At 53.9% G+C, this 24060-nt stretch overlaps 1 protein-coding gene across 2 annotated transcripts in view; it reads left to right on the forward strand.

Annotated features, from left to right (window-relative positions):
* The first annotated feature begins 843 nt into the window (after positions 1 to 843).
* Positions 844 to 24060, forward strand: part of DISP3 (dispatched RND transporter family member 3) — a 57907-nt gene continuing 34690 nt past the window's right edge. For both annotated transcript variants that reach the window (XM_030805676.1, XM_012498377.2), the window contains exons 1-2: positions 844 to 1056; positions 22496 to 23603. In XM_030805676.1, the coding sequence (XP_030661536.1) occupies positions 22499 to 23603 (1105 nt within the window). In that variant the 5' untranslated portion in view covers positions 844 to 1056; positions 22496 to 22498. The remainder of the gene's footprint in view (positions 1057 to 22495; positions 23604 to 24060) is intronic.

Genomic DNA, 24060 nt, shown 5'->3' on the forward strand with positions numbered 1-24060 from the left:
TTTCTGGCTTCCATCACTGACATCCCTCCACCCTGCAGCTGGGGGCTGGCAGCTGGCCCCCTTTTGAGGGGTCCCACTTCACTCTCCCTGGGCAACACCAATGCCAATGCTCTCTGAGCCTTGATGGAGAGAAATGGGCCAGGGCACTGGCCTGCCCCCCTCCCCCGGCTCTTTCTCCTTGTGGCCCTTTGGCTAGGGGTGTCAGGCAGGCCATGTGCTAGAGCTGGAGGGATGCCCGGTCCCAGGGGCTGGCATGGCTCCGGGTTCTGGTGCCAGAGGGGTAACTGAAGAACAAACGAGGAAGGGAACGCGCCAGGAGCCTGGGCTTGGCAGCTCCCTCCGGAGGGCGCCCGGGGATGCCCGCGAGTGTCCAGGAGGCTGGTGACCTGCCAAGGCTGGGCGGGCTGGCTGGAGAGGAGCGGGAGCGCGGACCCAGGAGAGACTTGGGTATCAGGAAACTCGGGGGCGGGGCTGGGGGGGGCGCCTGGCCCGGACCGTCTGCAGGGGCGAGGACCGACCCCAAGGGGTCGCTGCGCAGCGCGCTTTCCCCGCCTGCGGGCGCCAGGGCCGGGCTGAACCACCGCGCGGATCGGCAGGGGGAACGGCGGCGAAGACAGCGCCAGACAGCGGGCCCCGGAGACCGAGCGTGCGGCGTGGCGCAGGGTCTCGCCGGCCACGGACTCAAGGCGCGGCGGCGCGGAGCCAGAGGAGGCGCCAGGGCCTGGGCGGCAGCGCGGCTCCGGAGCCTGGCTAGGACACCCCCGCGACCCGTGGTAGGAGCCCGGACCCAAACAAAGGCGGGCGGCGAATAAAAGGCGGCGGCGGAGCGTTGTGCTCGGGTTGCGAGCTGGCGACTGGGATTTGCGCGCAGTTTCCCGCGGTCTGCTTGCCCTGGAGCGGAGCGGGGCGCCCCAGCCTCCTGCGGCTCCGAGGAGCTTCCCCCAGCGACTCCTGCGAGGAGACGAGTCTGCGCAGCGTGGTGGCCGCCGCCCCCCGACCCTCTGCGCACTCCCTCCCGCGCCGGCGGCTCAGCCTAGCCCCGTTCGGCCGGCCGAGGTGAGTGCACGGCCGCGGGGCGCCATCCGGGCTCGGTCTCGGGGCTGGGGGGTGCATTGCTACGAGGAGGGGGAAGTCCTCCGCGCCGTCCGCACCCCGACCTGCGTGGCGCCGCGCGCGAAGTTCTCCCGCTCTCCAGCCAGCCCGGGATGCGGGCCTCGGAGCCCCCCGGGAAAGACGGTCAGGAGTGGACAGAACCCAAGCTTGCCCTCTGCGACCCGGCCCCAGCTCCGCACCATCTCCCCGCGGGACTGCAGCATTCTCGGTCGGCCAAGGGGAGTTGGATGTTGGATGTCCAGGAACGGCAAGGCTTCCGACCTCTGGCCCCTGCTCGTCCCCGCTGAGGGATATCTGGGTCCATAAAAGTTGAGCCTCAGTCTGAAGCTGCCCCTGGATCGGGCTCTCGGCCATGCTAGAGCGGAGGGAGGGGACAGAGTAAGGCTAATGACCCCCTCCACCCACCCCCTACCTAGCGTACTCGTGCTCTCGGAGGGACATTTCCCCGATTAACCTGGCTGCGGGTCCGGCCGGGGAGGGCGCGTGGGGGCTTGGGGCGGGACGGGCCAGCGATGGATCCGCGCGCGCGAGGGTCCCCAGTCTCTGCCGAGAACGCGAATGAGGGTGGAGGTGGAGTGGGCAGCCGGGCAGTGGCAGCGCTGAGGGTCGGGAAAGATTCCCAGCGCAAGGGGTGCCGAGTCCCGGGAGCCAACCCCACGGCCGGGAGAACTTTTCCCAACTCCCTGGGGAGGCCGGCAGCAGGGCTGGGAAGGCGCCTCCTTGGGGGCTTCTCTTCTCGGCCTCTCTGTGCTCCACGGCCGGCGCCAGCTTCCCGCTGTCCCCCACTCACTGCGAGATTGCGCGCAGGTCTCCGTCAGCCCACTCCCCGGGTCAGCACCGCGGACAGCGCCTCGCGGCCGCCCTAGAAACTCAGAAACCCGCGCACACCCACAGTCCACGCGCACACTCACACCCATCCATGCGCACATACATATCTACAGACCACTGGAAAACAATCCACACACATACACTCGCGCAAGTACACACCCACCCACAATCCTCAGGCGCACACAATCCACAGACCCACAGTTCACACGCACATGGACGGACAGATCTCACAAGCACATACGTTCGTGGACCTGGGCAGCATCTTCGCCCCCGTTCCACACTCGAGGCTGCTGTCTCCGGACTCTGACTAAGCCCCAGATTCCAGAGCCCACCACCTGGTGTTCCCACCGATGCCCAGTGACTCACAAAGCCACTCAGACTCCCAAGCACAGACACACTCCCACCACCAGCGTGCGCGTGCACACACACACACACACACACACACACACACACACTGTCCTGCTCCTATGGGCGAAGCATGGGGATTTAGAGCAAACACCCCCTCCCCACCTCCTACTGCAACACCTGCCTGGGGACCAGGGGATCTTCTGGAGGGAGGGAGGAGGCTGTGGCTGGGTGGAAGCTCCCGGCAGAAGCCCAGCCCGGACAGGTGCCTTACAGAATCTCCATTTTCAGCCCAGGGTCCATTTTGCTTGGCTCTCTACTTCAATACTCACTCCTCTTTCTCTAACCTTAGTCCAGACACACACATGTACAATCAGGGTCCGCATTCTTTGCTTGTACCTTCTGTTTCCCTGCTCTGTTCCCTCCCCCAGGTTTCTCTCTCTCTCTCTGTCTCTCTCTCGCACACACACACACACACACGCACAGGCACCCTCTTTTTTTGGTCTTTCTAGTCATCCTTCCCCACTGTCTTCACTTCTCTCCCCAACTTTCCTTAGGCTGGGTCTGACCCAGTCTTTGCTGGGATGTGGGCACAGCTGACCCTTAGGGGGAGCTGACTCCATTCTCTCAGACTTGCCTTCTTCACTGCAGGTTCCATGTCCCCATTACTCTCTCTTTGGAAATCTGACGGCCCTCCACTGTGGCCTCAGCAGCTTCTGTTCCCCTCCCCAGGAAGTTTTCCAGGGCCAGATGCCACAGAGCCCCAGTGATGTATCCAAGGGGCCAAGAACTTTGGGTGAAGCATTCTGGACCCCCCCCCCCCCCCCCGCCGGAGATTTGGCTAGCCATGAGATCTGGTAGCCATGACCTGGCTTGCCCTTTGACACCTCTCCTGCTGTTGTCCTTCAAATCCAGAAACTGTGTTGAAAGAAGAACAGTCCCAGCATGGTGTGGTGGAAGGAGCACTGGACTGGAAGTGAGGGGACCTGGATCCTAGTCCCAGCTTAACCACAGACTCCCAGTTTGCCCTTGGGCAAACTACTTCCCTTCTGTGAGCTTCAGGCTTCCTGTCTGTTAAAGGACTGGCTGAGGTGACCTGTAGGGTCACTTTTTGGCCCTAATAATCTGGAACATTGACTCTCTAGTGAGTCTCTTGAGTGTGGGTGGGATTGAAAATTGTGATTCTAACCCCAAATAGTATCCTACCTTTCCCCTTCCTTGGAGCACCCACCACTAGTGAAGTCATCCCGTTCCCTGAGTGAGGGATGTTTAGATGATTTCCTTAATAGGACCAGAGATGTCAAGTAACTTTCTTGAGGTCATACTGCTGAAGTGCAGTCTTCACTGGGGCAGGCATTACTTCTACTGTCTATATATCCTCTGCATATACCACCGGTTCTGCTGGTAGATGTGTGGTGAATGAATGAGTGAATGAACAAATGAATGAATAGAAGACTTAAACCTGGATCTCCTGATCCCCAGGTCCTTGGATGGTTTAAGCCCCTTTCTCTGCTAGTATAGACATACTTCCCTCGTCTCCCCATCCTCCCCACCCCATATTCCCCTAGTCATCAAAGGCGGATGGAATTGTCTGAGTTAAGGTCCTTCCTCCCAAGTGGCAGACACTGGGCTGGTTGTAAATGGCCACAGAGAAGGGAACAGCTGAGAGCAGCTTTAGAGGTCCTGCCCAGTGAGTAGGGGCTTTGCAATCAGCCTCATGTCCTTGGACCCAAGCAAGTAGACTGCCCATGGGCAGTTGGTTGCTGGCCAGGCTCTGATGCCAAGAGGGAAGACGGCCATGACCACCGTGTGGCTGAGCAGCCTCTTTTCATAGCCCCATGAGCTGGGGATGGCAAAAATAGCCTTCACAGATGAGCCAAATGAGATGCTGAGCAAGGAGGTGGTGTCGCTAAGGGCCATCAGTCAGCCCACTGCCAGCAATAAAAGTAGGCACCCCAAAATGGTGGGGGTGGTAGTAGTGATGGTTGACAATAACAATACTATAGGTGTTGATAATGATGTTAGCATTGTTAAAATCGAGAGCTCAACGATTAGCTTTTTTGGTTCCCTTCCCCTTCTTTGAAATAGTTTCCCCACCTGAACCCCTCTTATACTCCTCCCTACACCCAAATGTGGAGAAACGCAGGGCTGGGACAGTGAGGCAGGGGTGTGGGATTGTCCGTCAGTCCTAGCCAAGGAAGAGGGCTTGTCGTTTGAAACCCTCTTCTTCTCTGCCTGCCCTCCCCTTACCCAAGCATGGTGTCTTGCCAAAGGAGCTGGGAGAGGTGTCAAAGTCTGTCAAAACACCCTTCCAAGCTAGATTCCAAAGCATCGAAGCCCGGGGAAAATAAATAAAGAGAGCAGTGTCGGCCCAAAGTAGAAACATGCTCCAACTCACAAATATGCATGTTTTCCAAAAGTCGCATTTCACGGGCAGACAGTACGGCTCACACTGCAGCTGCCCAACAAAGGCCAGAGGCATGGATGCTGCGGGACCAGTCCAGGGATGGCAGCAGAGCCTCCCCCAGTGAGCTCACTCTCTGCCTGGCCGCCGGGAGACCAGACAGCCGCACTCCACTCTGCACCAGCTGGAAGGTACACGGGCGGGAGGATTGTGAGGAATATGTGTTTGTGTGTTGTCAAAGCTCTTTGGAAACAGGCACCAGACATGGCTGATGGCCTCAGGTCCTCCGCCTTATGATGGGAGGCTGGTGATAACAATACCAACCAATCATAGCTGCCGTGTGTTGAATACCTACTATGTGCCAGGTGCTAAGCATTTACGTGGACTGTCTCACTTAAGCCTTGCCACCATCTCATGGCACATGAATTGTCATCCTCATTTAACGTATGGGAAAAACAAAGTTCAGAGAAGTGAAGAGACTTGCCCAAGGTCACACAGCGAGAAGAGGCCAAGCTGGGATCAGATTTTGATCTGAATGAAGCAAAAACCCCCATTTTTCCCAGTACCCTGTATTGTTTTGGTTACTGTCATTCAATAAATATTTTCTTGTCGAGAAACCTGTTTATATTATGGGTTTCAAAAGAATGTAAATTCCTCTGCCAGTCAGGCCAGAGGTGAAGGGCAGTACCCTCACCTGCGTTTATCAGTCAGTGGCCTGGGCTGGGTACTCAAGGCTTCTGAGCCATGGCTGGGCTGGAGCTGAGTCCCCGTGAGAGTCTGGAATGGGACTCAAGCTGTGAAGCTTGGAGTGTGATAGACAACTTAACTCTGTAAGAGGTCAAGGATATGAGAAGCCTCTGCAGATGGGGAAGTTACTTCAGAGAGGGCAAGTGAGTTGCCCAGCATCACACAGCATGTTGGTAGCAGAGTCTGAGTCTCAGAATCCCAGGCCAGAGATCTTCCCAGGCAGCCGGACTGGCTTCCTTGGGTGTGTGGGAAGCGTCCAAACCACACCAGGGAAGGGGACCGAACTGATGCAGCCAGTAAACCTAACAACTTCCTTCCAAGGGCAGAGGTGAAATTCTGCTTGCTGTCATTGCTCCAGTCCTCTCCGCTGCACCCCCTCTGACATCAGCCACGTGCCAGGCAGTGTGCTAAATGCTTCATGGACCTTAACCGATGTAATCCCCATAACCACTCAAGAGGGAGGTGCTCTGATTCCATTTCACAATGGAAGGGCCTGAGGCTAGAGAGGTCAAGTCACCTGCTCAAGGTCACACTGCTGGTGAGGAGGCAGGTGGAGCCCAGCAGAGCCCCTGCTGGCTGGTTCGCCCTGGGGGTGAAGAAGGCGAAGGTTTGGAACTAATGCCAAGGGAGTGGAGGAGCTGATGGGCAGCGGCAGGCTATTTATATTACACCTCCGGGCTGGTCACGCTTGCTGGCATGTGTACCAGCAGAGGCTGTGTCTCTGCCAAAACCTGGAAGGAAGAACCCGGTGCAGTATCCTGGGGCCATGCCCTGAGGGCATTAGTGAAGTGTAGGGTCTGGGTATGTTTCTCCCTGAACTCAGGGGAGAGAAGATGCTGGAGAGGGTCTCGTTGCCTGCAGAACTCCCAGCATGCCCTTGATCTTGGCAATTTACTTCCTCCCATCCATTCCTCCCTCTGAGGGAACCAGATGGGGAAACTGCCAGTTTGGAAAAGGCTGTTGGGTGGCAGGTTATGGTGTTTCTGTATACAGTGAGCTTCACCTGGGAACAAGGGGGTGGTAAGGACAATGGGAAGGATTGGCTTGGATTTCGATTCTAGCAGGTACCATTTACAGGGGCACTTCTTAGAACCACAGAGTGATGTCCTGGGAGATAGTGTCCAGGGACTTCAACCTCCTCTGCCAGAAAAGACCTTCTCCATTATCTCCCATCTCACAAGCATCTGCCTGAGCAGTCGTACTGTGTGCCAGCTGTGGGCTTGGAGAAGTGTTAGGTTGGTGCAAAAGTAATTGTGATTGTTGCCATTGAAAGTAATGGCAAAACCCCTGATTCCTTTTGCACCAGCCTAATGGAAAGGTCTCTGTCTCTGTCCCTGTAGAGCTCATCAGAGTCCCCATTCCCACCCCCAGGACCTCTGGCCGAAGGAGCAGAGGTGATAGATGATTAGTGGTGTCTCAGCCAAGCCCCCCACCACAGTAGAAGAGGGACCCAACTGTCCCCTGGGGCTGAGAGGGCATGATCCAGTCAAGTGGTCTCTCCAGGGTCAGGAGGAAGGTTTCCTGTAGGTGTTGCCCCCAGTACAACTAGACTGTCCATGAGCTTGATGTCTTGGTAGGAGGAGGGTGCAGTGGAGAAGGCTCACTCTGCCCAGCCATCTGCTTGGGGCAGCCAACACCTACACTGGCACCTGGATGATGTGTCCTTCGCCAAACGTTGTTAATAGAGGAGATGTGACTGCCAGCTGGAAGCCAGTCCTGTTGTGAAGGAGGATGTGGTGATCTTCTTGTCTCTGGGGAAGGCAGCCTCAACGGGGGTCAGGGTGGGGAAGGTTATGGCAAATTGGTGTTCCTGGGAGGTTTGGGGAAAGTATGTGTCCCCCACACCCTGCAACTGCGTTGACCTTTGCACTGTCCTGGGAGATCTCTCTGTTCTTCGGTGGGGAGCTCTGCAGGCCAATCACCCCGATGATAATGATCACGATAATAACAGTCAACATATTTTGAATGTTTACTACCTGCGGGGCCCTGGGCTTAGAACTTTACAGATATGATCTCATTTCATCCTCATACCTGCTCAGCAAGGGGGATAGCACTGTTATCTCCATGTTAAGGATGAGAAATATGAAGTGCAGAGAGTCTAAGCAGCTTACTAATAAGCAGTGGAGATGGGACCCAGCTGCCATGTGCACAAGGACTGAGCCCCACACTCTGGCCTTTACTTTCACTTGATTTGGGCCTTTGAGGATGAGTATGATTGAAGTCAAAGTACCTTATGAGTCCTTCAGTAATCTGGGTAATTGTACATAGGGACTCGGGCTGTGTTCTGATGGATAGGGTGATGTGGGCTGACCATTTGCTTCTTGACTGCTAAGCCACCGAACAGATCACTTTTCGAATGTCCAGATGTGAGCAGCATCTGGCAGAGTGGCAGGACGTTGCTGGCTTTCATCCAGATGTTTCCCCTTTTCATTCCGTGTAGACACAGCTGAGACTTGCACCCCTCTGGACATGACCGTGTGTGGGGACTCCCAGGTTGAAAAGTATTTGTTGGTTTTAAGGCATCATCTTGTGACTTCAGAAAGGCAGGATGTTGGTTTTTGTTCCTCCCTGCAATCCAGGCCTGGGAGACATTAGAGAGGAATCAGGCTTTGGAAAAGTGTCAGCAGCCGGAAGAGAACCCCCGCCCCTTTCCCTTCTTTAGCCAGGGAAGCTGGGAAAAGGCTGGCTGAGAGCGTGCATTACAAGCTAGTAGCTGCTGTGGGTTCCCTCCAAGGGTTTCTGACTTTCCGACCTAGTGCTCCAGAGACTTCCAGCAGATGATCCCAGAGTAACAGAGCCAGGAATCTGCAATGAACAGGGACATGTCAGCCAATTGGCATTCTTGGGAGTTCATGAACATGCGAATAGATCTGGGGTGAAAAGGTTCATGGAGCCTTCAGGAGGAAAGGAGTTGAAGACATCACTAAGTTAAGATTATGATTATTATTATTTTTTTTAAGATAAGCTCTCTGTCATCCAGGCTGGAGTGCAGTGCTGCAATCACAGCTCACTGCAGCTTCAAATGCCTGAGCTCAAGCAATCCTCCCCCATCAGCCTCCTGAGTAATTGGGACTACGGGTGTGCATGACCACGCCCCGGATAAGTTTTTTACTTTTAATAGAGACAAGGTCTCCCTATGTTGCCCAGGCTGGTCTTGAATTCCTGGGCTCAAGTGATCTGCCTGCCTTGGCCTCCCAATGTGCTGGGGTCACAGGTGTGAGCCACCACACCTGGCCAGATTATGATGACTTAACAGAAAGTCCTTATTTTATATAGCAAGCACCAAACGAATGAAGTTAGAATGAGTGAATGAATTGGTAAATGTATGAATTGGGGAATGGGGCTGAGGGACTTTGACAGTCAGGGCTTTGATTTGGCAGGGCCTGACCCCAAGTATGGACAAAGGGAAGGGTCCTTCTCTTGTCCTCATCCCCCCAATATTGAAAGAATGTCCCCCACCCCAGGAAAAGCTGAGGAGCCGCCCTGCTTGGCAGCAGAGTGCCCTGGGTCGGAGGAGCCTGGGATGGGGAGGGCAGCTTTGGCTCTGAATTGGAGAGAGTCCTGGATGTCCTCCCTTCCTGAGGGGACATGGAGAATGGGCAGCTACATGGAGAATGGGCAACTGAGCCCAGGTCTGGGGGAATGGGGCGGCTGCCACTGCTACCCCTGCTCAGAAGTTGCTCTGATGCTCAGCGGGTGCGCTTGGAGGTGATTGCTTCTGGAAAAGGAGGCTTCTGCCTTCCCTGCCACCACCTTGCCTGGGACAGCACTTGAATAGGAATCAATTTGCATCATTCCTGCTGTCACCAGCCTAAAAGACTAAGTAGCTTAAGTAGCTTATTTCTCCCTCTGCAGACCTACTCTCAAAGCATTCCCAGGCTTCACCTCCTCCAGCTGCTTCTCCCGTCCTGGAGTAATGAGGGGCCCAGAACACCCTTGGCTCAGGTTCGGTAGAGAGACTGACTCCCTGAGCGTTGCCCTCTCACTGCCTGCCCCACCCTCATCCCATTCTGCAGGACCCTCTGGTCATGGGGTGTCTCTGGCTTCTGGCTATGGCATGGATTGGAATCCAGGAGGCTGAAAGCGGATGGAAGCTGCTGCCTCAGGACCCCAGGGACCCTACAACACTTTTGACCTTCTCAACTCGTTCCCCAGCCCTAAGTTACCCCATCGTCTCTCCTGTGTCACACTCCTGTGTCCTGGCCCTCTAGGGACTCCAAAAGACAGAACTGGGAGGTACCTGAAAGCTCGAGTCCAGCCCTCCCATTTGACAGAAGGGCAAACTGAGGCCAAGGAGAAGGAAAGGCTTGCCCAAATTCAAATAGGAGACAGAGCCCCATTATCATGGAAGAACTGGTGCGTGGGGAGGGGCGTTCCCATTAGACTTTGGATAACACTCCACCGTTGAGTGGGGCAGGGGTGTGAGGGAAGCAGTCTGGGATTTTTGAGCCCAGGTAGCTTCGCTGGGTCTCTCCTGGCCTTTGGGGCTGGGAGCAGCAGTTCTTAGTTCCTGGGGCCCTGAGCCTCCCAAGCATTTTATGAGAAAGGCAGCAGAGTTGGAGGGGGTCAGTACTTGAGGGGCCACTTTCCATCCCCAGCCCTAGCGGCTGAGCACCAACCCCCGACTCCTGTCTCCATAGGCAGCTGCATCATTGTGAAGGGGGTGCTGAGGCTGAGGCCAGTGTGAGACTCCCCCCACCCCAGAGCAAGGGCCTCTGTGCTGGCCCCAGGGGCTGAGGGGTACTGAGCCCATCTCCTGGATGGACACCTGCTCCCCACTATCCGTGCCTGAGCTGTCACTCAGCAAGGGAGCCAGGAAGCCTTCCCTGGAGCCACTGACCTGTGTGGGCACCGAAGGTGAGATTCCACCTGGGCACCCGTGATGGGGAACTTGCAGGTCAGTCTCTCATGTCTCCACCCTCCTCCCTTCCGTGGGACCCACAGTCCAGCCAGCGCCGTACCTAAGCTGTGACCAGAACGGCTGAGGGCAGATGCTCTGTGTGTGTGTGTGTGTGTGTATGTGTGTGTGTGTGTGTTTGCAGATACGTGTGTGCATGCATGCACACACACCCAAGTGGGGGTTGGGAGGACTGATTCTAGGACCCTGAGATTTTCAAACATGTAAGACTCAAATAAAATCTACCACAGTGAGAAGGGTACTAAGCTCATCAGAAATCAGGTTCAAATAAGTCCCTTCACTTCCTTAGCCTCAGTTTTCTTGTCTGCAAATTGAAAATAATTCCTAGGAGGAGAAAACCTACGCAAAAATGATCTGGAAGCTGGAATTTGCTGCATGGATGCAACACGATTCAGTCCCACCGCCACCCCCGCGATGAGAGGATCGAGGATGGGAAGAGAAAGGGCTCTGGCTCAGGAACACAAGGGCAGCCTCCACCATCTCCTCACTGTGCCCCTTTCATCTGCTGCTGGCCTCCTCAGCCCTTCACAGGCCCAGGCAGCAGAGGATGGGGGAGCCCCAAGTTCTCAGAGGGAAAGAGATTTGCCCTAAGGTTCTCTGTTCCTTCCCAGGCAGTGAGGCTGCGGGTACAGCCCTCTCCCAGAGCTCCATCCCGAGCGCCTCATGGTGGCCCCCTCAGCAGGTTTGAGCACGTTTAGCTTCTGATGTATCCTCCAGCTTCTCTTTGGGGGCTATGGGGCAAAGAAGAGTTTTGCAACATCTCTGGACCCACAGATTGTGGTCTGGGTGTGCTGGGGCTGTGGGAGGGATTGCAGTCTCCCAAGCCTTCCGCAGAGCTAGGAACTGGCAGGTGACCACCTGCTGTGTCCCAGCAAAGCTGATGGCACCCGGTACATGGCTATTGGCTATTCAGCTGTTCTTGCCACTTGGCCAGGCCCCTGTGCGTGCTTCCCTCCAAAGACAGCAGGACCCCTGAACACTGCCCCCTCCAGTAATTCTGCAGAGAGGTGACGGGGAGCCTCTCCCAGCATCCATCTCCCCTTGCTCCGCCTCGCCCAACTGGGTGGTGACTGAGAATCAGAGGCAGAAGATTTAGAGAGCATCTCTTCCCGCTCCCCATCTGGCAGACGGAGAAACTACCTATCCAGAGATGTTAAGTGACTTGTTCTAGGTCACACAGGCCAGTGGCCAGGCAGGTTCCAACCCCCAGTCCTTGCGGCCACTTCTGCTGCCCCAGGCACAGATCCCCTGCTTCCTCCACCTCCCTTGCCCCCAAGCTTGAACTTGCAGCAAGATCCCAAGATGAGATGCTGGGGGAATTGTTTTACATATTTGTTAATCACGTCTCAGAATGAAAAGGGCCCTGAGCTCATCAGCCAGGAAGAAATCCAATTTGGCTTTTATGGCCGTAGTTATTGGTCATATATCGTTGGGATCTTTTTATTTTTTATTAACCCAGCAGTCTAGGGGCTGGGGTGCTGGACTGGCTGCTGGGCCCGGAGGTTCCTCTGTACTTGGCAGCTGTAATCTCCAGCCTCACACACCCAGGACTTGGGACTGAGGATGGGAGAGATGTGGGGGGCCTGGGCAGTCTGGACGGATTGGCCAAGGCCTGCAGTGAGAGTTTCCAGGAACCTGTTGACCTGTCAGGCCAGGGGCATCTGGGAACCTGGTCATATTTCACAGGTTCTGTAAGTGTTGCTGGGGTTTTTTGTTTTTGTTTTTGTTTTTGAGACGGAGTTTTGCTCTTGTTGCCCAGGCTGGAGTGCAGTGGCATGATCTTGGCTCACTGCAACCTCTGCCTCCCGGGTACAAGAAATTCTCCTGCCTCAGCCTCCCAAGTAGCTGGGATTACAGGCACCCGCCACCATGCCTGGCTAATTTTTTGTATTTTTAGTAGAAACGGGGTTTCACCATGTTGGCCAGGCTGATCTCGAACTCCTGACCTCAGGTGATCTGCCCACGTTGGCCTCCCAAAGTGCTGGGATTACAGGCGTGAGCCACCGTGCCCGGCCATGTTGCTGATTTTATTAAGCTTCCATTGTCTTTTCCTCATTGATGCCAAGGCTGCTTTGTGGGCTTCAGGATCCAGTGCTGATGGGTCCTGGAGATGAGGCCTGAGTTGCACAGGCAGGGGCAGGAGGTGGCCAGAGAGGGTTAGTCGGGTGGAATTCCTTTTGGCATCAGGGCATGGTGGCTAAAAGGATGGGCTCTGACATTGCCTCCAGAGGCTCCAATCCAGCCCAGCTCTGTAAGCAGCCTTGTACGGTGGGGGTTGGATCAGACGTGATATAAATTAATAAAGCACCTCCCATGTGCCAGACACACAGTAGTGCTCAATGGATGGTAAACTCCCCACCCAGTCCCCTTGTAAGGGGCCTGGCAGATAGTAAGCCCTTGGACTTCCAGTTCCTTTTACTGTCTGGCCCTGCCAAGAAGAGCTGTTTGGCAGATCTGGGTGTTCTGTTTGTATCCCCCTGTCTGGCTGGCCCAAATGCCATCATTTCTTCCCTCCCCATGGCTGGAGGAAAAGACACCCTGAGGAGTGAGCCTTGGCTAGAGATACAACAGCCTGAGTCCATTCCCCGAACCCCCAGGGACACATGTGAGCCACGGTGGAGGCGTGCGGGGAGGCCAAAGGCTGAATCAGTTGCTGGAGGGAGCCACTGGGAACAGGGGAGGATGACCAGGGCAGCAAGGGCTTTCCAAGAATGCTTCTGGACCACCTGTATCAGAATCACCTGGGGAGGTGGTTTAAATACAGATTCCAGGTTGGGCATGGTGGCTGACACCTACTGTAATTCCAACGCTTTGGGAGACTGAGGCAGAAAGATTGCTTGAGTTTGAGATCAGCCTGGGCAACCTAGCAAAACCCCATCTTTACAAAAAATTAAAAACAAAAAACAAAAACAGCCAGGTGTGTTGGCATGCACCTGTAGTCTCAGCTACTTGGGAGGCTGAGGTGGGAGGACCACTTGAGCGCGGGAGGTCAAGCCTGCAGTGAACCGTGATAGTGTCACCGCACTCCAGTCTGGGCAACAGAGTGAGACCCCATCTCAAAACAAACAAAACAAAACCCAGATTCCTGGGCCCCACCGCCTCAGAATCTGACCTGGTATCACCCTAGAGTTTGCACCCTAGAGTATGCCTAGTGACTCCGATTCACATTAAAGTCCAAGGATCTTTGGGGCAGAGAATAAAGGAGTCCGCTCCAGTTGACTTGTGGACCTGCCTACAGCGGGGGCCAGACCTGGGCTCTGGCTGGCTAAGAAGTTAATAATCATACTAGCTGCTCTGGTTCAGCAGGGGAGCAGTATCACCATCCCCATTTTACAGATTTCCCTCTTGGTGTTAGGGGGTCAGATTCTGTTCCACTGAGCCCACTAGAGAGGGGACACAGAACAGGGAAAGTGATAGTGGCTGTTGTGCCCATGAAAGTTGGATCCCTCTAGTGTTGGCTGGGACGTTTCCTCAGGTGATATATTGACCCGGACAAAGCTTGTTTGCCTGATAAATATTGAGCCATTGGGTTTTTCGAGTCAGCGCCCGCAGTTTCCTCACCAGCTGTCAGCCCCGGGAGGCCAGTCATCGTTCATCCACTCCATCTGTGCAGCCTGACCTTCTCTGAGAAATGGGGGGCTTGGACAGGCTCGCCACAGAGCCCCCACCGGATTCCTCTCCCCACCCCCACCTGGGCTCCTAATAAGAAGCCCAGATTTTCTTTGCAGAGAGGAATGGTCATTTGTACCCCCTCTGAATTTCCGGCTGGCAAATTGAGCCAACAAAGATCGTGTTTCTTAGGGGGCAGCAGGGGTGATGGGGAGTAGAGGTAGGTGCTTGCTTCAGCTGCAGCCACAAAGTCAGGTTTCCCTGGGGCTGGGGCAGGAGATATGAGGTGATAGATTTAGGGTCTTCTTGCTGGGGAAAGAGCTCAGACAAGTGTGGAAAGTCATCCAGCCATACCCCTTCCTCTATGGATCTAGAAGGCATCCCCTGGCTCTGTTGCCATTTTTATTTGAGATTCTAGGTAGGACTTGGAACCTCTTCAGAGAAGACTCTGGGAGGGCCCTAGGATCCAGCTGCTAGGATGGGGCTCTCTGCTTCACTCCTACTTTCTCGCTGGGATGCTTCACGGCCCCAATGTATTAGGGTTCTCCAGAGGAAAATAACCAATAGCATATATATATCAGAGAGAGAGATTTATTAAAAGGAATTGGCCTATGTGATTATGGAGGCTGAGAAGCCCCAAGATCTGCAGGCAGCAAGCTGGAGACCCAGGAGAGCTGATGGTTTAGTTGCAGTTTGAGACTGAAGGCCTGAGAGCCAGGACGGCCAATGGTGTAAGTTCTAGTCTGATAGCTGGCAGGCTGAAGACCCAAGAAGAGCCGATATTTCAGCTTGAGTCCAAAGGCCAGAAAAGACCAATGTCCAAGCTCTAGCAGTCAGCAAAAACAATTCCCTCTTAGCCTTTTTGTTCTATTCAGATCTTCAGCTGATTGGTTGAGTCCCACCCTCATTAGTGAGCACCATCTGCTTTACTCTGTGTACCGATGCTAATCTTATCTGGAGGCTGGACTTGATGGCTCACTCCTGTAATCCTAGCACTTTGGGAGGCTGAGGTGGGCAGATCACTTGAGGTAGGAGTTCAAGACCAGCCTGGCCAACATGGTGAAACCCCATCTCTACTAAAAATACAAAAATTAGCCAGGGATGGTGGCATGCACCTGTAATCCCAGCTACTTGGGAGGCTGAGACAGGAGAATCATTTGAACCTCAGAGGTGGAGGTTGCAGAGAGCTGAGATCTTGCCACCACACTCAAGCCTAGGCAACAGAGCAAGACTCCATCTCAAAAAAAAAAAAAAAATTATCTGGAAACACACTCTCTCTCTCACACACACACCCAGAATCATGTTTGGCCAAATTTCTGGGCACCCCATAGTCCAGTCAAGTTGACACATAGAATTAACTGTCACACCCATGACCCATTGAAGGGAAAGCCAAGCTTCTGAGGTTGGTGGGAGACTTCCTTTACATCATGCCCTGAGTTGCCACCTGCTGAAAGCAGAATTGCCAGGCCCCGAGTGATTTCTGGTCTTATGGGGATGGTGCAAGCTTGCTAAAAGGCAATGGGTTTCTTCAATGAGTGCTGACATATCAGCTTTCAAAGAGCTCATAGGCTACCTGGTATGGCCAAAAGAGCCTGGGCTTTAGGATCAATAGACCTGAGGTTCAAACTCCAGTTCTGCCCCTTAGTAGCTGTGTGACCACCAGGGAGTCACTTAACCTCTCTGATTCTGATTTTGCTTCTGTAAAAAGTGGATGCTCATAATGCCTTCCCTAGCATCCTTGCAGGGCTGATGTGAGGATGACAGAGGATGGATAAGGAGTACTGGCACGTGGTAGATGCAGAGTTAATTATTATGATGGTCTTAATGGGTGTCAGAGTTTCTGTATTGAACTAGCTGGGCTTTTGGCTTCACTCCATGTGTGTGATTTTGCCCCAATTTCATCACCACATCTCCAGTGCCTCTTCAGCCTTCTGGCCTAGGTGAAGTATCCAGGTCTTGGGGAAGGGTTTGGGATTCTGACGACTGGCACATAGCCAGGGCGTCCGGAGAGCGGTGGATTCTCAGAAGACGGAGTATCAGGACTTAGGACAGTGATGCCTGGGAGGCACCAAGGCCTTCCCTTTTCTTTCCTCCCTTCTCTGGAGCTGTTCAACTCAAAATAACTCATTTTGAGCCTCTGCCCAAAACTCTCGACCCAAGGGTAAGAGAATCAAAGACCTCGAGATGTTCAAGGACCAGAGCTGAACCAGGGAAGGCAAAACACCCTGAGCCAGGAAGAAAAAGCTGATTAGCTCCTAATTGCCATTAAATTGTATATACATATATGTATTTTAAGTCAAATCTGCATGTCTAATGTGATTTTTTGATTACATTTTAATAGTCTGGCTGGGATGGGGGAGTGGAGAAGGAAGGGTTCTGTCATCCTTTGCCAGAGGAGGGAAGTTATAAACAGGACCACAGGGAGGCTCTGGCATGGGTTCACATCCCTGGGAGCCCCACCTGCTCTGGAGAGGAGGGAGGCCTGGCAGGGGCCTGGGGGTGGTTTTGAGGCAACACCACCTCCCACCAAAGCCCCGTTCTGTCCAAATGGGGAAGTCCATCTGGCCTGTGACTTGAAGACTGGCTTTTCTCTTCAACTTCAAAAATGGCTCTCCCAGCTGGGGGTGGTGGCTCATGCCTGTAATCTCAACACTTTGGGAGGCCAAGGCGGGCAGATCGCTTGTCAGGAGTTCGAGACCAGCCTGGCCAACATGGTGAAACCCCATCTCTACTAAAAAATACAAAAATTAGCCAGGCATGGTGGTGCATGCCTGTAGTCCCAGCTACTCAGGAAGCTGAGGCGCGAGAATCGCTTGAACCCGGGAGGTGGAGGTTGCAGTGAGCCGAGATCGCACCACTGCACTCCAGCCTGGGTGACAGAGCGAGACTCTGTCTCAAAAAACAAAACAAAACAAAAACAAAAATAGCTCTCCTATTTTGGCATTTTGAGTCCAGAAGCCATCTCCCCCCAGGTCTGGTTGTTTCCTGGGGCTGCCAAAAACTGCCCCCAGAATCTGGGGATGGAGTAGAGTGAAAACTTCTTCCAGGAGTCCTGGTCCTGCCACCGATAAGGTGATCTTGGGTTAGTCCCTTCTCCTTGACTTGACCTGGGGTAAGTCTGAGTTTCCCCATGTATAAAATGAAGGCATTGGACAAGGTATACTCTGAGGTCTCTTCTGGGTCCAGTGGGCCATTATCTACTTCCTGCTCATTGAACGATCCCTCTCCCCATCTCAGGGGAATAGGTGAGTCCACACTCACCCACCGGGCATTTGCCAACTCTCCCCGTTCAAGGTCCTTCTGCTTTCTCACTGGGCTCTCTCCTGCTACAACCTAAGCCAACTCTCCTTGGTTTCTCTCCTCGGAGGGCAGAGCCCTCCTCCCCTGCCTATTACAGTAATTCCTCAGAGTTGAAGGCTGTCAGCAAAATCCCTTCCCCACACATACACACATATTCTATTTTTAAATAACATTTATTTCTGATTCTAAAAGTAAGGATATACCTGATCGTTGCAGAAAAATTAGAAACAGACAAGTACAAAGGAGAAAATAAAAATCACCCATAATCCTCCCAAACAGGTTACTGCTATTAATGGGTTTTTAAATGCATATAGATGTGCGGTTTTTTTTTCTGTTATAAAGCTGGGATTTGACTGCAGATATGGCTTTGGATTTCCACAAGCCTGGGCTTGAAAGTGGGTGAAGTCTTTCCTTATGAGGCTCCCTAGGGCCTGTTGTTCTCTTTTAAGCAGCTGCCCCAGTTGCCTTTCCCAAGAGGAGGATGATCGGTTTCGTGGATATGCGTCCACCTTGATTCATGGGCCCTGGCAAGGCCCAGAGTTTAATTTTTGACTACCTCTGAGTGTGCCTGTATGTGTGAGAGAGAGACAGAGACAGAGGCAGAGAGAAAGGGCATTGGTCACTGAGAAGGGCCCAGAAAGGCCTGATCACAGCCCCCACTCTACCCCACCTCACTCCACCCCCATGGCCACAGTCCTCCGAGTCCTACTCCGGGCTTTGTCTGAATCAGTGACAGCTACTGCAGGAACCACCTTGGTTCCTTTCCACGGAGCAGCTGGAGCTCCTTGCTAAGCTAATCAATTCCCATCATTTGAGGAAGGAAAACAAATTTACAATTTGCTGCCCATCCTACCAGCTGTGGAGGGGCCTGCGGAGGGAGGTGCTGGCTGAGGCATTGGTGTTCCACCCTTACCAGCCCGCCTCAGTTTGGTGCGAAGGACTCTCAGATGGCTCCTGCCCTACTCGGGCTGCAGACTGGGAGGTGGGAAGGCCTAGCTGGGGTTTCTTGGAGACTCCAGGGGTGGCACAGCTGGAAGGACCTGGGCTTTGACCATCCCGCTCTGAGATAGGGGAGACAGAGCCCCAAGAGGGGCAGGGCATACCCAGGGCCACCCAGAAAGCTGGCGGCTGGGCCAGGCCTGGAGACACGTGGGTTGACCACCAGTCTGGTGTGATTCCTTTGTGGCACTTTTCATGTTGGGGGCGGACTGAGAAGGCAGGCATGGGGTGGGGAGGGTGCATGATAGACCAAGAACTCATCAAATCCACTTCCTACCTTGTCCATTTCACACTCTTCCAGATCCTTCCCAACCCGGAGGAAGCTATATCCCCTGCCTATGTTTATGTGGCTTGGGGTCTGACTGCCCTTTCTGTCCAGGGGAAAGTTCTTTTTTTAAAAAAAATTAAAATTTTTAAAAATTTTTCCATAGGTTATTGGGGTACAGGTGGTACTTGGTTACATAAGTTCTTTAGTGGTGATTTGTGAGATTTTGGTGTACCCATCACCCAAGCAGTATACACTGCACCCTATTTATAGTCTTTTATCCCTTGCCCCCCCACCCTTCCCCCCAAGTTCCCAAAATCCATTGTATCATTCTTTTTTTTTTTTTTTTTAGACGGAGTCTCGCTCTGTCCTCGCCCAGGCTGGAGTGCAATGGCGCAATCTCAGCTCACTGCAAGCTCCGCCTCCCGGGTTCAGGCCATTCTTCTGCCTCAGCCTCCCGAGTAGCTGGGACTACAGGCGCCTGCAACCACGCCTGGCTAATTTTTTGTATTTTTAGTAGAGACGGGGTTTCACTGTGTCAGTCAGGACAGTCTCGATCTCCTGACCTCGTGATCCGCCCACCTCGGCCTCCCAGAGTGCTGGGATTACAGGTGTGAGCCACTGCGCCCGGCCCATTGTATCATTCTTATGCTTTTGCGTCCTCATAGCTTAGCTCCCACGTATCAGTGAGAACATACGATGCTTGGTTTTCCATTTCTGAGTTACTTCACTGAGAATAATAGTCTCCAATCTCATCCAGGTTGCTGTGAATGCTGTTAATTCATTTGTCCAGGGGAAAGTTCTATTGAATACCTAACCCAAGTTCATCGGAGACTCCTTTTCCTTCTTTCTCTCAACAAATATCCGACTGCCCCCCTCCCCAAGGGTGTTTTAGGCCACAAGAAGCCAGCAGGGAATACGACAGCCAAGTAAGTCCCTGCTCCCTTAAAGCTCATGTCTACCCGCCTGTGGGGCTCTCACTGGGAGGTGGAGTGGCTGGGCCCAATTTTCTGGTCACTTAAATTCAGCAAATGCTGTCTGCAGGGCATAGAGCCACACATACAGAACAAGGCTTCACTGCAATTGTTCCAGTTGCTATTGCTATGTAACAAAACATCCCAGAGTGCAGAGATGTATAATAACTATCGTGCGTTCTGTGGGTCAGGACAGGGCACAGGAGAGGATGGCTGAGCTCTACTCTGTGGTATCTGGGCCTTGGCTGGAAAGACTTCAAGGCTAGGGGTTACTCAATGACCGGCGGCTGGAATTGTCTGCAGTAGCGTCACTCACATGCTCACATCACATGGTGGTTGATGCTGGCTGTCAGGTTGGTTGTCAGCAGGAAGTCCTACGAGTGATCTCTCTGCATGGGCTAGTTTGGACATTCTGGTAACACAGTGGCTGATCCCAAGGATGAGCGTCTGAAGAGAGCCAGAAGGAAGCTGCATCTCCCTTTATTTCCTAATGCCTGCATTCCTTCCCCTTGAATCTGGGTGGGCTGGTGATTTTGGCAGCCTTGCCTGCTTGATGGGAGGAGCGTCAAAGTCACATCACGAGATAAGCATGTGAGATGGCAGATACTATTGCAGCCATCTTTGGAAAACACAGCCCACTACATGTATCTGTTAGGGGTTCCAGCCTTTGGAGGGAAGTAGCATATGAAAGAATAGTAGCTGCCATTTCCCAAGCACTTATACCTACCAGGCACTGTACTCAGTCTGTTGTGTATGCCATCCTTCCGACAGTTTCTGTGGTGAGTACTGTTACACCCGTTCTGCAGATGGGGAGACTGAAGCTCATCAAGGTTACACTGCCTGCCCTAAATCTTATAATTGGAATTTGCACCCAAGTCTGTCTGCCTCCAAAGCCATAGCTCTTAACACGCTGCTACACTGCCTCTCCCTCCCTTCCCCGCAGTAATTTTTACTAGGCAAAATCTAGTAAGGATGGCGAGAAGCTTAGACAGGAAGCTGGGGGGTTCACATCTGGGAAGGCTTCTTGGAAAAGGTAACGCTTGAGCAAGGCCTTGCATAATGAATTCAATGTGGACCCCTAGGGGACGGGGGTGGCATTCCTGGTGGAATAGCAGTGGGATCAAGGGGCCTTCAGATCACCCAAGGAGTGTTGCTGTGACCCAGAATCCTGGCCTTTGACCCCCTGCAACACCAACACACTGTAAACTGTACTCCCCACAAGGCAGGCTGAGGCACGGGCAGGATGGATGGGTTTAGTTCCCAGAAAACTGCAAACACGGCCCCTCCCCTCTCCACCTTATTCCCATCAGCTTTCTTCTTCTAAGGCCAAGAATCGGGCAGAGGCTCCCACACCTCACCTCCACATGCAGACTTGGTTTTTACCTTTGGAGATGGGGTGAGTCTGAGCTGCCTCCAGTGCGAATACAAATTGGGACTCAGAGCAGTTACCATCCCCTCGGCAAGCTGGCAGGCTCATGTTAGGGCGTTGCAAATGGGAAGTTTAATTATCTCATTGATAGGAATCTTGCATATTACAGGAGCGATTCCCGCCCCTTCCAGGCCTCTCTCTTGCAAGTCTTCTGCTGCGCACCCCTCCTCTTCCCCACATCCTCAGTCACTCTTCCTTTCTGTTTCTTCTTTTGTTTCCCTATTTGCATCTCAGTCTCTCCCTCATCCCCCACCATTCCACTCTCCCTTCGGTCTCTCTCCTCTTTTCCTCTGTCTCTGTCTCTGTTTCCCTCCTTACGTCACCTCCTCTTGCTTACTTTCTCTGGACTGACGGCAGCCTCTCTTCCTGGACAGATCATCTAATTGAAATGGAGCACTCCAAAGAATGTTAATAGGAAAGGCAGCATTAATTAGCTAGCGCTAGCATAATAAGCTTCCTCCTCTCACCGCCTAGCATCTAACTGGATAATGAGTCTCTCTCTGTCCAGAGGGCAGGCAGGACAAGGGGGATAGGCCATGCCGGGGGATGCCGGAAAGCCTCCTCTCTTTGGGCCACCCCGCTGGAGTCCTCGGGCTGCCCAGCCCTGCCCTCTCCTGCCAGGCCCTCCTGCTGCTGCGCTCAAGTCTCTGGGAGGCAGATGCCTGGCCCCTGCCCATGCCCAAAGGTTTGATGTTGCTGGAGCTGCATATTAAGTGGCCCAAGCCTGACAAACAGTGCTGCAGCTGCAGCACCCCACAGAAGGGGTGGGAAGCTACTGAGGGTTCTCCAAGAAGGGGTGGGAAGCTACTGAGGGTTCTCCAAGAGAGCTGTGACAGGCACCTAGCCCTGGCACAGTTCCTGGGCAATGGCTGAGCATGTTACAGTCCGCAGCCGGGAGCAGGGAAATCTGCTTATGTGACTGATAACTAACGTACTACACAGACTGCAGAGTACTTCCACCTTTGACTCCACAGTCGTACGAGGCAGCAATGGCCACTTCTATTTTATAGATGAGGGCTCTGAAGTTCAGGGAGGCTCACTGCCTTGCTGATACTCATACTGCCAGGATCCAAATCAGGGTCTGCCTGATTCCAAAGATCATGCTCTTTCCCTTGCACCCTGATACTTCCTAGAGGTACTTTACAGCTGCTTATTAAATGAGAGTGGTTGCAGTGGAGTCACATCTTACATTGGCCTTGAGTTCTAAAGTCAGAGGATGCAGCAAACATTAGAAAATTGTGTAGTCAGATGTTTTTTTAAATCCCTCACCCCAGGAGAAACATCTTTTCTGTTTGCAATTGTTCTGCGATTTTCCTTTTTTCTGTGGCCTCAAAAGCCAAGACCCAAAAGGGAGAAGTGATGGGCAAATAACAGGAATTTTCTTTGTATTTTTTACGGGTAGTTTAATTCAGTTGTGTTGATGCATGCTTGATGCAATTCCATTGCAGTATTAGTATTTGGTTATGAGTGGACAGGGTTGGTACCTAGGGCTGGGCGAACTGCACCACAGGGCACCTTCCCCTCGCTCTCTCTCTAGCCTGCTGACCCTCTCCCTCTCCTGCAGACTATGGACACGGAGGATGACCCGTTGCTGCAGGATGTGTGGCTAGAGGAGGAGCAGGAGGAAGAAGAAGCAACGGGTGAGGCCTTTCTAGGGGCCCAGAAGCCAGGGCCCCAACCTGGGGCAGGGGGACAGTGTTGCTGGCGGCACTGGCCCCTGCCTTCCCGGCCCCCAGCCTCGGGCTTCTGGAGTACCCTGGGCTGGGCCTTCACCAATCCGTGCTGTGCTGGGCTGGTGCTCTTCCTGGGCTGCAGCATCCCCATGGCCCTGTCAGCCTTCATGTTCCTTTACTACCCACCGCTGGACATTGACATCTCCTACAACGCCTTTGAGATCCGCAACCACGAGGCCTCACAGCGTTTCGACGCTCTCACTCTGGCGCTCAAGTCTCAGTTTGGATCCTGGGGGCGGAACCGGCGCGATTTGGCCGACTTCACCTCCGAGACGCTTCAGCGCCTTATCTCAGAGCAGCTGCAGCAGCTGCATCTCGGCAACCGCTCGCGGCAAGGCTCCCAAGGCTTCCGAGTCCGCCGCGTCATCCCCGCGGCCTCACTCCGCGGCCCAGGCCCGTACCGGGACACTTCCGCGGTCCAAAAGGCCACAGCCAATCGGAGCGGGCGACTTCGGCGTGAGACCCCTCCCCTGGAGGATCTGGCAGCCAACCAGAGTGAAGACCTGCGAAACCAGGGGCTGAGCAAGAATGGGCGGTACCAGCCCAGCATCCCGTCCCACGCGGCAGCCGCGGCCAATCAGAGCCGTGCCCGCCGAGGCGCCTCGCGCTGGGACTACTCGCGCGCGTATGTGAGTGCCAACACTCAGACGCACGCACACTGGCGCATCGAGCTCATCTTCCTGGCGCGCGGCGACGCGGAGCGCAACATTTTCACCAGTGAGCGCCTGGTCACGATCCATGAGATAGAGCGCAAGATCATGGACCACCCAGGCTTCCGGGAGTTCTGCTGGAAGCCCCACGAGGTGCTCAAGGACCTGCCGCTGGGCTCCTACTCCTACTGCTCGCCTCCCAGCTCGCTCATGACCTACTTTTTTCCCACTGAGAGGGGCGGCAAGATCTACTATGACGGCATGGGCCAGGACCTGGCAGACATCCGGGGTGAGCCGCCGGGATGCTGGGACGGGGCATAGGTCCTGGTTTCATACAGCTCTTTATGGAGATTTGGCCCAGGCCCAGGCCCAGTCAGTCTGGAGCTGAGTCCTGGGCATGGCGGGAGGGCAAGGTGAAAAGGGCTGGGCTCAGGTGTGAGATGAGCGTAAGAGGGAACTGAAGAGGGAAGCTTGGATGCAGACCCAGGTGAAGGATGGTGGGGGTTCTGCTGTGGTCAGAGGTAGAGAAATCATGGGGTGGGGCTCCGGTGTGAAGCTGGTTAGAGAAGGGCCAGGATGTGGTTTTAGAGAACCAGAAATCTGGCCAGAGGAAGACAGGAGAAATGATTGGGGTTGAAGAAGACTGAGGTAGGGTTCGTTTTAGGTAAATTAGGGATGGGGCTTGAGGAAGGGCGGGGCAGGGTCAGAGAGAGGTTGTGGGGCCTGGGTGGAGTTTTGGTGGATGT

The sequence above is a fragment of the Nomascus leucogenys genome, chromosome 24, assembly GCF_006542625.1.
Source record: "Nomascus leucogenys isolate Asia chromosome 24, Asia_NLE_v1, whole genome shotgun sequence".
In the NCBI taxonomy this organism is placed as follows: Eukaryota; Metazoa; Chordata; class Mammalia; order Primates; family Hylobatidae; genus Nomascus; species Nomascus leucogenys.